This window comes from Biomphalaria glabrata, chromosome 1 (assembly GCF_947242115.1).
Source record: "Biomphalaria glabrata chromosome 1, xgBioGlab47.1, whole genome shotgun sequence".
NCBI lineage: Eukaryota > Metazoa > Mollusca > Gastropoda > Planorbidae > Biomphalaria > Biomphalaria glabrata.
Window position 1 is genome coordinate 44,681,443 of NC_074711.1, and position 16,297 is coordinate 44,697,739.

The window sequence follows — 16,297 nt, forward strand, 5'->3', positions numbered from 1 at the left end:
AAGTGCACAATAACTGATTTCTGCATTTTAGCTGTAACATATGATACGATGTTTTGTCATATGTACCTCCTATAAAAGATCTTCGAATCTAATCAGAATAGAGAGATAATATTTGCTATGTGCCTTTATTTATTTAACTCAGCTATGGCTTATTGTAATGTTTTCTTGGTTCTTGTATTTAATATCCTAATAATATAACAAATACTATTAGACATTGCTTTGTTAGCTTGTACATATTCATATTTTTAGTCTTAAAATTGTCGACTTTGTCAATCTAGTTTAATATTATTTTAGTAAAAGAAATGATTTTTTTTTTTCAGAACCCAGCCATGGCTACGACACAGCCTGTTGCCTCAGTCAAAGTAGGCACTCGTGTGGAAATTATTGGGAAAGGCATTGTAGGAACAGTGGCCTACATTGGAAACACAGTATTTAGTCCAGGTACATTTTATAGGTTTCTTACTCATGGTAATGTTCATTAGAACTGATAATCTCTTTAAGAAATGGCTAAAGAAATCATTAATACTTGACCATATAGTGCACATTCAGTAGTCTTTTAAATATCTGCACTTAAAATGATGATAATTTAACAAAAGAATGTTACAATTTTTTTTACATTTACAACTAGGCAAATGGGTAGGAGTTGTATTGGATGAGCCTAAAGGTAAAAATAATGGAACAGTTCAGGGAAAGACTTACTTTGCCTGCCAGGAAAACTATGGCGTTTTTGTCCGCCAGTCACAGGTAAACATGACTTTTTTTTTAAAGAAAGTTAATTTCTTTATTTGTATGTTAAGGTAAACATATTGCGTTATCACCTAGATAAAAATCTAAAAATGTAAATCTATTTTTTTTCCAGGTTGCCCCATTGGAAAATCAAGAGCCTGTCAAAGAATCACCTCCTGTTCTAGTCCCAGCCACTCCCAGGCAGAGTGGATTGAAAGCACCAAGTCGTCCTGTTAGCACACCAGCAGCCACTCCAGCAACTGCCAAAAAGTCTGGCTTGAGACCACCAGGAACCATGACTAAGAGTATTATACATTTATTTTTTTTCACTGTTAATTATTTACTAACATGATTATCTTTTGCAAACAATTTTTCTTTAAATTATATTAAAGTATTAGTCTTGGATCTTTAAAAAACAACTTCTTTTTGCTAATGGAAAAACTATTTCAAAGTTTAAAAAGTCATTTTGAAAGTCAATTGTACCTTTAAACTTTGAAAATGAAATGAATCTGATCTGCACATTTGCTAGCCGTTCTTGCTTAGAAAGACTTGTTCTATTTCAAGGTACTGAAAGTCTAGGAGAGACACCAGCTCCTGCTGCACCCGTAAAGCAGGAACCAGATGCTACACCAGCCTCTCGGCTCTCTCGTCTACCCCGTACGAGTAAGGAATCAACACCAGCTGATGACAAAACCAGTGCTGCAGCTCCAGAGACCACAGTTACTGCCCCTGTTAGAGTAGAACATGCTAAAGTAGAAAAAGTAGAAATGACTGCCTCTTCAGACAATCTGGCTGCTCCTTCCCCTCAAGCCTCCTTGGTATAACTATCTTATTTTTTTTATTTTACTAAATTTATGTTAGCTGTTACATTATTGGCAGCTTTTTCAATTTTTATTTTTCCATTACACTATTTTAAATCTAGGGGAAATTATATTTTTTGTCATGGCTACACTGGAAGGTCATTTGTTCAGTTTAATAATAAACTATCATTACATCGTTTTTCATATCTACTTCTAGGTTCCATTAGGGATAATATTACTAAACAAAATTATTTAGTTCTAAAATGTTTTGTGACTTTGATTTATGTTTAATTTATAATAGGAAGAGCACATTTTTCTGGAGACAGAAAGTCTGAACTTTGCATAATAGTTCATATTTAGAAAGTAAAATTATAAGCACAATTCTGCTGGTCTAACAATGTCCTACATAATAGTTTATATTTAGAAAGTAAAATTATCTTCACTATTCTGCTGGCCTAACAATTCCCATACATAATAGTTCATATTTAATCAGTTGAGAAAAGTAAAATTATCTTCACTATTCTGCTGGCCTAATAATGCCCTGGTTCAAACTTCATCTTAGGACAAAACTATAAATTATCACTATAGAGTCACATATTTGTGGTCGTTAAGGCCCTAATCTTAGTTCCCTTCATTCCAGATGAACCTGAGTCAGCTGAGTGCAATGTCCAGCTCCCAATCCTCCATCGATGAACGTTTCAGCAGTGTTCAGCAGCAACAAGAAATTGAAGGCCTTAAGCTGGAGGTGAAAGATTTGAATGAAAAACTGGAGACATTGAAGATCAAGAGAGCTGAAGACAAAGTCAAGTTAAAGGAATTTGAAAAAACAAAAATTCAGTTGCAACAAGTGAGTGCTTCAGGAAAAACATCAGGATCATTAGAAAGTTCATTCTTCATTTTATGTCACATAGTCAACTAGGAAATAAGAGGTGTGGGTGTTTGGCTTCCGAACCTAGGGGTCTTGGGTTCAAATCTCAGTGATGGTTTGGATTTTGAATTTCTAGATTTTTAGGGTCCACCCAACTCTAGTAGGTGCATGACCTTAGTTTGTGAAAGTAAAGGAGCTGCGTTGAGATGGCCACATGACACCCTCATTAACCATCAACCATAGAAATAGATGACTTTTATCTCATCTGCCCTATAGATCTCAGGGTCTGAAAAATGAGTAAAACAAGTAAATGGCCCATGGAGTTTGAAGAAATATGTTTAACAAATATAAAAATAATTGACTTTTTTTTTTTTATAAACCTAACCTTGTACATGTTTTCAGCTACAAGAGTATAAATCTAGAATGCAAGAATCTCATGCTGATCTTCAGAGACAGCTGCAAGCTTCAAAGAAGGTATTTAGTCTAGTTTTTTGGGTTTAAAACTAAATGTATATTATATATTAGAGTCAAGTCATGTATATTATAAACAAAAACGTCTTCTTTTTTTTTTAGGAGCTGTCAGAGCTACAGCAAGAATATGAGAGCTATAAAGAAGAGATGGCAGATGTAACTGAGACTGTTGAAATGGCTACATTGGACAAAGAAATGGCAGAAGAAAAGGTTTTTTTTTTGTTTTCTTTTTTCACATAAGTGCATTCAAAAAAAAAAAAACTGCATATTCTTGCTTATCATCTCTGAAGCATACTGACATCTTGAGTGGACATAGGATAGTTTGTATCTCTTATGTGAAAATAAAGTTGATTAAATGTGTATAATTTAATGATAGCAAGTAAAAGTTGTGAAGCGGATTGAAAAAAAAACTTAAGACTGGTACAATTTAGTTTACTAACCCTGACAATTTAGTTAGAAGAAAGTGATACTAACCCTGACAATTTAGTTAGAAGAAAGTGATACACACCCTGACAATTTAGTTAGGAGAAAGTGATACTAACCCTGACAATTTAGTTAGGAGAAAGTGATACTAACCCTGACAATTTAGTTTACTAACCCTGACAATTTAGTTAGGAGAAAGTGATAAAACACTGACAATTTAGATAGGAGAAAGTGATACTAACCCTGACAATTTAGTTAGGAGAAAATGATAAAACACTGACAATTTAGATAGGAGAAAGTGATAAAACACTGACAATTTAGATAGGAGAAAGTGATACTAACCCTAACAATTTAGCTAGGAGAAAGTGATAAAACCCTGATAATTTAGTTAGGAGAAAGTGATACAAACCCTGACAATTTAGTTAGGAGAAAGTGATAAAACACTGACAATTTACATAGGAGAAAGTGATACTAACCCTGACAATTTAGTAAGGAGAAAGTGATACTAACCCTGACAATTTAGTTAGGAGAAAGTGATAAAACACTGACAATTTAGTTTACTAACCCTGACAATTTAGTTAGGAGAAAGTGATAAAACACTGACAATTTAGATAGGAGAAAGTGATACTAACCCTGACAATTTAGTTAGGAGAAAATGATAAAACACTGACAATTTAGATAGGAGAAAGTGATAAAACACTGACAATTTAGATAGGAGAAAGTGATACTAACCCTAACAATTTAGCTAGGAGAAAGTGATAAAACCCTGATAATTTAGTTAGGAGTAAGTGATACAAACCCTGACAATTTAGTTAGGAGAAAGTGATAAAACACTGACAATTTAGATAGGAGAAAGTGATACTAACCCTAACAATTTAGTTAGGAGAAAGTGATAAAACACTGACAATTTACATAGGAGAAAGTGATACTAACCCTGACAATTTAGTTAGGAGAAAGTGATACTAACCCTGACTTATGAATAACTTAGAAAACTAAACTATAACATCTTCAGAGGTATTTTAGTTTAGGAGTACACTGTATTAATTCTAACTACAAATTTTCTCCAAAATAAAATAGCCACTAATGAGACAGTTAACAAAGTTGAGATTAAATTTAATTAGGTCCTGAGATTTCACTTAAGAATAAACATACTTTTTTTTCACAAGCTAATAGGTCAAGCTGCCATTAAAAAGGATTTTGAAAAATCCTTTTTTTTTAACTTTGCATAGATTTTAAAAATAATTTTTTAGAATTTTGTTCTAGGAATCAAATATATGAAACTTTGTGTGCCTTTTTGTAGTTGTCATTTGTTTATCTCACATATTTAGGCTGAGAGCCTGCAAGCTGAACTTGATTCAATGAAAGAAAAAGTAGAGGAGCTAACATTAGACTTAGAACTGATTAGAAATGAGATATCTTCTAAAGGTAATCTAGGCTTTAAAGAAAACTATATTCTCAAAGTAATCTTTGTTGACATTTAATAGAGACTATAAAATTAATAATACACCTACATTAACTCTCAAAACTGAATCTCACAGTAGATAATTCTTGTATATCTTTTACAGGGTCTGAAGGTGTGGCTGCAACCTTTGAACTGAAGCAAATGGAACAGCAAAATGAAAGAATGAAAGACGCTCTTGTGAAGTAAGTTTTCAGTTATTTCTCTTTATTAAACCCTACAGTTTTGGACATAGGCGCGGTGGTTGAGTGGTAAAGCGCTTGGCTTTCAAACCAAAGGTCTTGGGTTCGAATCATGAGGCAGACGGGGATTTTAACTTCGGAATCTTTTTGGTACCTCTGAAAGGGAAACTTAACAGTTTTGGTCAAGACAGCTTTACCACATCAGTCTTAATGTTTTCCTCCTATCTTCTCATTTGTCTCTGTTCACAGCTGATAAAGAGTTTTTTTGCGGTGTTTCTTTGTTTTCACATTTGTCTTGCTGTTCTTAACAAGTCTGGTCTACTTCTTGACATCCATTTTATTTTTTGTTCTAGTAATGTTCATATACCAAAAACTCTTTTTAACCTCGGCATGAAAAATTCTGATCTGCAATAACAGACTTTGTTTTTTGTTTGATCTAACCCAGGCTTCGTGACATGTTGAATTCTGAGAAACAAGATCGCCAGAGAAGTGATAAGATGGTAGAAAAGCTTGAATCAGAGTTGGCTGTGTTGAGAAAAGATAAAGAAAGACTCCAAGCTCAAGTGACTGTGTATGAGAAAGAGCTAATAGACTTGAAGGAGCAAGTGGATGCCGCACTTGGAGCTGAGGAAATGGTGGAAACACTCACAGAAAGGAATTTGAAATTAGAAGATGAGATTAAAGAAATTTTGGAAGAGAAAAATGACCTGGTTAGACACCTGTGTGGTTTATTTATTGACATTTATTATTTATTTTTAAATTTTAATATGGATAGTGGGAAGCGTGGTCGAGAGGCCAAGTGCACTTGAACTTGGCTTGGCTTGGTTACCTAGAAGGGGGCTCGAGGTTCGACACCCGACTCGGTCAGAGTTGTGTTTACTGAACGCCTAAAGGCAGCACGGAAAACCAACTCCTAGATACCCCCCCCCCCCCAACCGGTCCACAAATGAGATTGGACCAAAAGCGCTCTGAGCATGCTATAAGCATGAATGTAGCGCTATATAAAAGCTATAAATATATATATATATATATAGTGTCTAAGTTCTATGTAAGGAAAGCTCTTTCTTTTAAAAAAAACAGAACTAAATTCTATACTATTTTCAATACTTTGAAACTTAAGAATTAAATATATTTTGTGTTAAAGGATGATGAGCATCTTTGGCTTGCTGGTTTGCTGTTTGAATTGGCTTACAATTTTGAAAGAACTAAAAAGCTTTTTTTTTTTTTTAATCCTCTCTTCAGGAAGCACTAAATGACATGAATGAGGAATTACAAGAAAATGCTAAAGCCACCGAACTTGAGCTGCGAGAAGAAGTAGACATGAAGAATATAAAACTCCTGGAGGTATGGCTGTGCATGTAGCAGATGTATTCAGTCTAAACATTGATTTTGTTTGACTAACATAAAGTTAATAACACTGCTTGTGAAAATGTATCATTTTCAGATCTACGTTAGTACTTTTAAGAAATTAGCTTTTATTTAGAAGCAAAAAGTGTATTATTTGTAGATCTATATTTAGAAGTCAAACCAATTAATGGCTATTTTAAATGATTCAATTCTATTTTAACATTTTACTGAGTTTATATCTTAAATTTCTAACATCTTAAAAAGCTCCATCATTTGTTTTTGTATTTCCATATCACTAGATTCAAAGAAAGTTGGATGCTACTCAAGAAACATTTGCTGATTATGACAGAACATTAAACAAATTCAGAGAACTGGTGGCTCACTTACAAGTATGATATATACAATTAATTTTTTTAAAGTACAAAAAAATATTTAAATTTTCTTGATTAGCATTATTTTTATTATTATCAAATGTCGTAAAATTGTTTGTAATACATTTGATTAGGAACAACTGCGTAGCAAGCAACAAGAAAGTGAGACTAAAGTAGAAACGCCCACTGCTGAACTCATGGACTTCAAGACCAAATTTGCTGAGACTAAAGCATATGCTAAGGTCATTTTATTTAAATTGTTACATTTCGTTTTCAGTTTATTTATGTAGTTACATTTAGTTTTCAGTCATTTATATAGTAACATTTAGTTTTCAGTTTATTTATAGAGTTACATTTAGTTTTCAGTTTATTTATATAGTTACATTTAGTTTTAAGATTCAAATTAACTGGAACTAAAGTATCTTTGTCTGCTCTTAAGTTATTTTGCATTTCAAAAAAATTACTTTGCCAACTCTTTATGCTGAGTTGTAAGTGCAAGGAATGAGAGAGAGTTGACAACACCAGTTTTCTGCTGGATTGAAGCTTCTAGTTTTTTAAATGTCATGTAAAGCACATGGAAATAAAACAATTCAGAGTGAAATGTTACAATCTCATTTTTGTTTGTTTCTTTTGTTCCCCAGACAATTGATATGGAGTTGAGAAGAGTGGACATTCATCAAGCTAACTCTCACATCAAGATGTTGCTTTCATTTATGCCAGATGCCTTTATGGGCAGAGGAGGTAAAATTTAATGGTGTAGTCCTCAAGTAGAATGTATTGTTTTTCAATAGTACCAAGCTATAAACACATTTTTTTTTTCACAGGGGATCATGATGCCATCTGTATTCTGTTAATGGTGCCTAGAATAATGAATAAAGCAGAACTGTTGGCATCTCAGGTCAAAGACAAGGTAAATCTACAATTAGCTTTCATATTGAATAAGAATCTTGAGATAAGAAGAACAGTATTGAGTTTCTTTCATTCTCATTACACCTTATTTAATATCATTTAGATAAACTAAAAGGGAATGTTTCATTTTCTTTTATTTTTATGATTACATTATATTTCAGTATGAGATTGCTGATAAACTTGAGAGGGAACATGTGTTAAAGAGCCACAAGGCTGAACAGTTTAGTTTTGCCAACCATTTGAATCTTCTGCTCAATATTTTGTATGGCATCATGAAGCAGTATGAAAGGTATGCAGAGTTTTTAGGTCTACATTAAATAGCTAGACTCTTAAAATAGGAACAGATATTGTGAATAAAAAAATTGATATTCTAATATTTCAATTTCAGTGCTCTGAACTCGTGCAGCACAGATTTATTTTTAAAAATAGGAACCTTGCTTCCTGAGATGACAGCCCATGAGAAATCAGTTGATTACTTTATTGATCTACTAAGGAAAGATCAGGTATTTGGCAGACATAAAAAATGTGAAGGTGTAATCCTCTTGAAATTAAGAAAAGAAGTAATGTACAATTAAATATAGGAATTCTGTGTCTATGTGTTTCAAGTGTGAATGTTGTTCATATTTGCATCTATATTGTTTTTGTTACAGTAGTTATGCTGAGGTGGTCAGTTGTAGTCAAACTGAATTTCCATTTGATTGGACCAATAAAAAGTATCTCTATCTAATCTTAGATGATCTTCTATTACCCTTTTAGAAAGAAAAATTATTTTTTTTTTATTAAATACTTCCAAAATAGCAGAAGTTCAATGTGGTTTGCAAAGTTAATATTGAATCACAGTAAAATGTTTTTAGTTAACATTTTGATTTTTTAAAGTCAGGTTTATATTCTAAAGAACTAGAATACTGTAAGAGAGAATTTAAATAAAACTGAGATGTGTTCTTAGTATCTAAAGGCAGCACAGAAGTCTTATTATTGGAGATTTGTATGATAAACCAAATGTCAAGGACGCTAAATTAAACTTTACTGCCAATTAAATAAAAAAGAATTAAGCTATAATTCTAAAATATCTCAATGCATGGCAGCTGATCTTTGCATCTATTCTCCTTTAATATTGTTCAAGTTAGTTGCCCATTTGATATTAAATAAGTTTTAAGTTGAAGAATGAAAGTCAGATGCCTCCACCATATATATTGGCCTCCTTCAGTCGTAGAACGACTATGGTTCATCTCAGAGCACACTTCCTCATCTGGCTGTGGAGCTCTGTTTTGCTGTGGAGCTCTGTTTTGGAGAGACACTCCCGTCCACAAATAGCGCAGGTTAAGGTGGCTTTTGCTTCGGTAGTAGAGGAGCTGGCCATTTTTCTGATTGTACGTTTTTCTTCCTGAGCTGAGGCCCATGTTCTTTCACTGTCCATAGCTTTCTTGGTCACTGTCTCTCTCCACCTGTTGCGGTCTAGAGATATGTCTTCCCAATTGTCAGTATTGATGTTCACTGATTTGAGGTCCCGTTTTATTACATCTATGTAACGGAGGTGGAGGCGACCAGTTTTTCTTATGCCAGTCACGAGTTGACCATAGAGGATGACTTTCAGGATGCGCTTGTCCTCCATTCGGCGAACTCCACCATATTGTGCTACCAAAGAATTTGATTTTGATGTGCTAAAAAGTACCAAAAAAAAAGTTTTATTTCCTTTTTAAACTTATCAACACTTTATTTTGTACACAATATCTATACAGAAAATTTGTAGTTTTTCTGCCATGTATGAAAATCTTAGATAACCCACCCCACAGAGGGCTGACTGAACAAGCTCTAGAAGCATGGAAACATGCTTAACAAATAATAAAAATATTATTTTGTTTTGTTTATTGAACAGCTTGATGAAACTGTGTCTGTAGATCTTTTGGAAAAATCCATCAGCTTCTTCCAGGTAACACAATAAATACTTTTAAAATCTGTCTGTCTTTGTCATGGTGTACATTATTAGCCTTGTTTGTAAATGTAAAATAATTAAATTATTTTCAACATCCAAAAACAAATATATTTTCTTTGCTTTGTTCTTGAAAATTGTCACTTTGAAATTTGTTGGTATTTTTCAGCAACTTTATACTGTTCACTTGTCCCATGAACGTGTTGACTGTACACATATGATGTCCAGTGATGTCAGGATAGTCTTGAGTGCATGTGATGCTATTGCTACTGAGATAACTCGTTTGAAAATTCTTCTCCTGGTAATCTTTTTTATTAAAATTCATATACTGATTATTTTGCTGTGGTGGCTGAGTGGTAAAGAGCTTGGCTTCTGAACCTGGGTCCCAGTTCGAATCCTGGTGAAGACTGGGATTTTTAATTTCTTGATCTTTAGGGTGCCTCTGAGTCCACCCAGCTCTAATGGATATCTGACATTAGTTAGGAAAAGTAAAGGCGGTTGGTCATTGTGCTGGCCACGGCACCCTCGTTAACCTTTGGCCACAGAAACAGATGACCTTTACATCATCTGCCCTATAGATCGCAAGGTCTGAAAGGGGAACTTATACCAATTAATTCATTGAAAAATTCTACTAACGTCTTACCTTACATTATGTGTAAAGAAAAAATTTGTTTTATTATTAAATTTTATGATTTAGTTACAAATTGATTTAAAAGTCTTATGCATTTATTTTTCTAAGTATTTCAAGCTGGTCTCACCATTTCTTTATTTCTTACCTTTGTAGCCTGGTGAGGAACAAAGTAATTTTTCTATTCTCTTGAAAGATTTGGAAACATGTAACAACGACACACGTACATGTGCTAGGAAGGTATTTATTTAGCTGTTTTCATGATATATTTAACTAGTAAAATGAACCTCAATCAAAAGTCAACTTTTTTTCCAATGTTTGGTATATACTCTTTACTTTTTGTCTAGATAAAGAGACGTTTACCTCAAGAAGGATCAGCAGCCACCACACCTCTGAAGTTTGGAAAGGATGTAAGTAGTGATGTGTGGGGGACTGTTGGGTTACAAATGTTTGATTATCTTCACTTGGTTCCTGCAACAATAGTCACATTTCTGGTTTATTCTTTAGTAAGGCACAGATTTGTGAAGATATTGTGAAGAAAATCTATATTTTGATTATGTTTAGATTCAAGACCTATTAACAGACTGCTGCAAGCAAATCAGTAATGTAGCCAAGTTACTGAAGATAGTGGCTGCAGGTGCGACCCAACAAGTAGCACTTATGACAGGTGGGTGATCTACATACACACACATTTAAGACGTGGGTGATATACATACACACACACTTAAGACAGGAGGGTGATCTAACCTACACACACTCTTAAGACAGGTGGGTGATCTACACACACATTTAAGACAGGTGGTTGATCTACACACACATACACTTAAGACAGGTGGGTGATCTACACACACTTAACTCTTAAAAACCGTAATTTTTTTCTCATTCTACCGGAATTATTTTTTTCCCCCACAATTTTTATCACATAAGCCTTTTTATAAACGTCATACTGTTTTTTCTGTTTGTTAAAACATAGACATATTATATAAAATTTTGTTGGAAATTGAATGTACTACAAGATAATTTATCTTTCAATGTTATAGATAGTCACTGGAAAAAAAAATTAGGTAATTTCAGAGATGAAAAAATTTATTTTTTTTAATTTAATCTTTAAAAACTGACTTTCCCAAGTAAAAAAAGAATATCCAAAGAGTCCTCAATCATTATTATTGTATGAAATATTAAACTCTATCCAATTATCTATTTAAAAAACATAACTTCGTCAAACTTGATCAATATTTACACTTTTAGTGAGTTTCTTTCTAGATCTACTAGGGCAGTGGTCTTCAACGGGGGCGATATCGCCCCCCTTGGGGGTGTTTTCGAGATTTTGGGGGACGCTGGGAGCCAAAGGGGCGGTAGAGGGGCGCTGGGCACAATAGGTGGCGGTAAAGGGGCGCTGGACATAAAGGGGAAAAGAAAAAACTTAAGGTGCACTGAACAAAAGAAATGTTAAAATATCCTTCAAAATTAAAGCTGCCAAATTACACATAGACAAGCTCTAGTTAGCTTGCTTCTAATTTAAGAACAGAAACAACGCTAGAAGTTGAGTTCGGGAATCCCATTTTCTATTTTTAATTTCTTACTCTTTTGCTGTAATTGTAGGGCATCTATTGTCCTTATAACTTGGGCGCGTAAACGTTTATGATTTGAGAAACAAACTTTTAGATTATAGTTTATTTCATCTACATATGTTAATATATAATATGTAAATGTTAATTGAAAAAAAACAACGTTAAAGCTAACATTCAAATAGAATAATTTAACCCTTTTTTTTAAAACAAAAACATTGACAAAGTGTTGTTACGACAACTCGATGGTATGTAATACCATATTGTTAAGAGTTTTAGTGTATTGCCACTAGATAAAAAGTATTCCGATGTTCTACTTTGAATGACGGCATTTTCAGATGAGGTTATATGAAACCAAGTCGGTTTTGCGAACAGAGCAATATCCAAAAATAACTTAAGAATGTTCATGAACAATTATAAACATCTACAATTAAACAATATATATATATATATAACGGCAAAGCATGATATGTTTTATTGGCTTCTTAGAAAAATGCATAGCTTTTTCTAAGTCTTATGATATTGTTTGAAAAGTGATTAAAACTAAAATTATTTTTTTTAATATATGTTACACAAAAAAAAAACATTTTTTCTGTTAGTGATGAAATTTTATTTCAAAATTGTCAAGTTATGTAGCTTATAAAGACATATAGAGAACCATCAATGGTTGGACAATGGCTTCAAAATTAATATAGAAATACAGAACATAACTATTCACTATTCACCTTGGGAGTTATGATACACAGGCAACATCTTAAGAAAAGTTTAGCCCGCAATTTCATTTCTATTTGAATCTAATTATAAAAATTGTAAATAAAATAGAAACCCATGCAGAAAATAATCTCATCCTTCAACAGCTTTGAGAAACAAATGATGAAAAAGATGTTAGACTCTTGTTGTAAACTGAAGTTCGCTGGATTTCGAAAGGGGTTTGTTATTGCTCATTTTGTTCAACTGTTGGCGGTGACCTAAAGCTGGCTAAAAAATGGTTCTTCATGGTAGGAATCTAACGCAAATAAATGAAACCAACCTTCGACTGCAAGGAAAGAAATGTAGGCCTACTTTACAATTACACCTGCAAACAGTAGGCCCTAATTTTCCAAAATTTAAAAGGGGACTATTCTTAAGATTTGAAAGAAAGTCATAACAATCAGATTAATTTTTGTGTGTAATCACAGCAAATTAATTGACAATTTTTGTATAATGATAATATTGGTATTGCCTTCGATTCCGAAGAATACGACTGAGTTCAGTGTTTCACATAACTACGCAAACCCAGTTTCGACCTGCATATTTTCCAGAATATTTAAATTTTCTTTCCGTATTTAGCGCTTGTCTTCAATAATGGCTTTTCTTTAAGTCTCAAATGTTTGTCCCGAAGCTTTTGTGAGAGCTTTCCAACTGTCTCTCTCAGAGACCATCTGCTGCCAGAGAATGTTGCCAGTTACTTTCATCTCTGCCAGTGAGGGCATCTTTATAGCGCTTACGGGGGCACCTCTGTTACTCTGTCCTACTCTAAGCTCGCCAAAGAAGATTGCCTTTGGCATGCGGTCGTCTCCTATGCGGGATAAGTGTTATTGACAGCATAAAAATTAATAAAAATATATTTTGTTCAAATTTGCCTTCTCACGCTTCTTTATAAGTGTTTTTCTTATAGGGGGGCGCTGGCTGATTTTTTTAAAGAAAAAATACGAAAAGGGGGCGGTAGGCCAAAAAAAGGTTGAAGACCACTGTACTAGGGCCTGGCTGGGGCGACGCCCCCTTTCGTTGACTACTTTTACTAGATCTAGGGATGAATAATTCACTATCAGACTCGATGGAGTCTGAAAATCGCTTTCATTATAACTTTCTAGCTCTAGAATCTTTATCTAACTCTAAGTCTAAGTCACTCATATCACTATCATTCGTATCTAAAAAGATATTTAGAGCCTGATCAGCAGTAAAACGGCAAGAAGGCCTGTCAGCCATGATGTCTGATGCAAAAAAAACGAAAAATTCACTAGTCACTTACAAAAAAAATATTTAGAACAATAAAAACAGCTTAGATAAACAAAGTATTAGAAGGAAAAAACTTTCAAAATGGCCGCTCTAGCGTTTCCTTAAACCATTTAAGGGATTAAAAACGTGGATTAGAAAAGAAAAAGAAGTAAATAGGGAAATAGTGATTGGACTCTGGAAGCGTCATTACGTTAGCACGGCCGGGAGACTGGTCGCTGTCAGCGTCATTACGGTCTTGAAGAGTTAAGACCTAGTTCTTCACTTGCACACACACACACACACACACACTGAAGTAGAGTATAAGATAAGAATAATAACATTTTTATTATCATGGAGGAAATTTGCTTGACAAAAGTGCATTCAACAAAATATTACAAGAATGCAAGTGAAATGAACATTTAAACAAAGGTTCAGTTTGGTCAAAATGTTTATTTGAATATCACTTCTCTTGTAGTGTTCAGGTTTATTTTAATCTATTTTTCTACATTTATCGTCTAAGGTGGAAAACTCTGGGAGTTGGAGAAGCTTGTAGGTAAACAGAAAAAAAGATTCTCTTCAGATTGATTGCTCTCTAAGGGTTACCATGATTAATCTGATGTGCTATGCCATTAGTTTACTCTGTTCATTATTCAGGCATTCTGCCAGACTTTTTTTTCTCTAGATGGTAGTCCAATCAGGCATGTTTATAGATATATCCTAACAGCACGTACAATTAAGTTTCTGTATGCTTGATATTAAATGAATGATATTTGGCTACATCTTGTAGTCTCTCTCTTCTCTTCTTCATTGGCTTTTCAAATACTTATATATCTTATATATGTTATCATTTCAACACTCTTATTATTTTAGCTTCGCAATACAAAAAACAACTAAAGGCAAAATAAAAACTACAAAGAGAAAAAGCGTAAAAATGTTTCTTAATAAAAAAAATTAAAATCTTTTTTTTTTTTTAAAAAACAATTATGAAATAAACTACCTGGCTACTTCTTTTATGTTTTTTAAAAAAACATCTTTAAGTTCATGTTTAGCAATGAAGAGATTCTAAATTTTTACAGAAGAGACTAATAGACTTGTACACAGAAGAATGGTGTTAAATTGTTGAACTGGCTGTAATTTACTAGTCACAGAAGAGATTGTGCTTTACAAACTTAATCACACGTGCCTTGGTTCTTTGTTTCAGAAACTGATCTAAAGAAAGGTAGTAGTTGGTGGTGCTACATAGCCATTCTCTAGACTTAATAACATTTCTCTTGAGTAGTTTAGTCCTTGCTTACAGTTCCTCTTAAAACGTAACACTTATTGCTAGGCTGAAACATTAAACTTGTCTATACATTACATTCTGTTGAGGTTGTGGTCACTTTTTAAAATATTTATTAATGTTTTATTGCTAGACTCATTCCTCTATTTTGTCATACATAAGTTACAGAAAGTTGATCAGAGTAACATCATCACTTAATTGTTTAGATTTTCATCATGTTTAATCTTGATGAATCATTGCTAACAAAAAAAAACAACAAAAGTTGGATAAATTAGTTGACAAGAGTTGCTGAACTTCAATTTATTTCAAAGACACAATTGTCAGTGAACAGATACCATATTCTTGCTTGAAAATTTTTTTTTTAGGTCTTAGTATTTTTAATGAGTACCTAAGCAGACTAAAAAGTTTTCCTAGTCTTCACAGGCATAAAAACTTGAATCTTTCTGCTGAATAGCAGAGAATAAACCCAAGAGTACAATTGTAATGAAGGAATAAGTCAACCAAAAATGATGAAACATTTTCATCTGGTTCAGCACTATACTTCCAACTCATCACTTATGTCCTTTGGAGCACACATTGCTTAGCAATATACAATCAGGCAGAAAGCATATTTAATAATACTTGGAGCTTTGGTCAGAGAAATACAAAGTGAATGAAACATCTTCTATGTCATGGTCAAATCATGACCTAAAGGGTGCCCTTTTTTAGGGTTAAAATCTGTTTGTTTCTTAGAAAACCATGATGATACCTACTAGATTTCAAGACTTTGATATCTCTTTAAAGGTACACATTAATTAGAAACTATCTCTTGATGTTAAATCTACACAATTAGACAAAATAAACTGAGAGAAACCATTGCTGAGTAATGTAATAGACAAAATCAGAAGTCATTCTGTCTAATGATTAAACTTGATGTTTGACTTTGCAATATGATTTGTCTACATCTGTAAGCACTCTATGAAAAACATTTCTCCTTTTATACACATTTCAAAGTGTCTCTACAATATTGTCAAGTGTATTTAAAGTCAACTACATCTGTAGTCTTCATGAGACTAACACTTTTTATTGCTTCCTAAACTAAAAGTCTTTACACTCATTACTGTCATCATATCAAGTGTATTCTTTACCTTTCTGTGGTCTGTGTATTGAGTTGGTCATGCCCTAGTTGTTAGTGATTTTATTTCATTCTCTATTACGGTCACTAACTGGTAACATTTCATGTAACTGAAACTTCTTTTATATCATTTTATTTGTCAAAATTTATGTTGTTTTTTTTTAAATATTTCTCATCATATTTTTTTCTTACATGTCTCTGTCTGTAAACAATTTCATTTGTTAGAAACTCTATCTCTAAGTATT

The 16,297-nt window shown here is 33.2% G+C and overlaps 1 protein-coding gene across 8 annotated transcripts in view; it reads left to right on the forward strand.

Moving 5' to 3' along the window:
* Nucleotides 1–16,297, forward strand: part of LOC106072715 (dynactin subunit 1-like) — a 51,684-nt gene that overhangs the window by 29,529 nt on the left and 5,858 nt on the right. For 5 of the 8 annotated variants that reach the window (XM_056038624.1, XM_056038589.1, XM_056038598.1 and 2 more), the window contains 24 exons: nucleotides 321–441; nucleotides 629–744; nucleotides 860–1,031; nucleotides 1,291–1,544; nucleotides 2,167–2,373; nucleotides 2,797–2,868; nucleotides 2,968–3,075; nucleotides 4,617–4,713; nucleotides 4,854–4,932; nucleotides 5,375–5,639; nucleotides 6,172–6,273; nucleotides 6,576–6,665; nucleotides 6,782–6,889; nucleotides 7,289–7,388; nucleotides 7,472–7,557; nucleotides 7,718–7,845; nucleotides 7,945–8,059; nucleotides 9,433–9,486; nucleotides 9,656–9,787; nucleotides 10,271–10,354; nucleotides 10,462–10,524; nucleotides 10,679–10,781; nucleotides 14,180–14,212; nucleotides 14,861–14,878. In XM_056038624.1, coding sequence (XP_055894599.1) covers nucleotides 330–441; nucleotides 629–744; nucleotides 860–1,031; nucleotides 1,291–1,544; nucleotides 2,167–2,373; nucleotides 2,797–2,868; nucleotides 2,968–3,075; nucleotides 4,617–4,713; nucleotides 4,854–4,932; nucleotides 5,375–5,639; nucleotides 6,172–6,273; nucleotides 6,576–6,665; nucleotides 6,782–6,889; nucleotides 7,289–7,388; nucleotides 7,472–7,557; nucleotides 7,718–7,845; nucleotides 7,945–8,059; nucleotides 9,433–9,486; nucleotides 9,656–9,787; nucleotides 10,271–10,354; nucleotides 10,462–10,524; nucleotides 10,679–10,781; nucleotides 14,180–14,212; nucleotides 14,861–14,878 — 2,698 coding nt within the window. In that variant the 5' untranslated portion in view covers nucleotides 321–329. The remainder of the gene's footprint in view (nucleotides 1–320; nucleotides 442–628; nucleotides 745–859; nucleotides 1,032–1,290; nucleotides 1,545–2,166; nucleotides 2,374–2,796; nucleotides 2,869–2,967; nucleotides 3,076–4,616; nucleotides 4,714–4,853; nucleotides 4,933–5,374; nucleotides 5,640–6,171; nucleotides 6,274–6,575; nucleotides 6,666–6,781; nucleotides 6,890–7,288; nucleotides 7,389–7,471; nucleotides 7,558–7,717; nucleotides 7,846–7,944; nucleotides 8,060–9,432; nucleotides 9,487–9,655; nucleotides 9,788–10,270; nucleotides 10,355–10,461; nucleotides 10,525–10,678; nucleotides 10,782–14,179; nucleotides 14,213–14,860; nucleotides 14,879–16,297) is intronic. The other 3 variants (XM_056038634.1, XM_056038638.1, XM_056038645.1) reach the window with 3 other exon arrangements.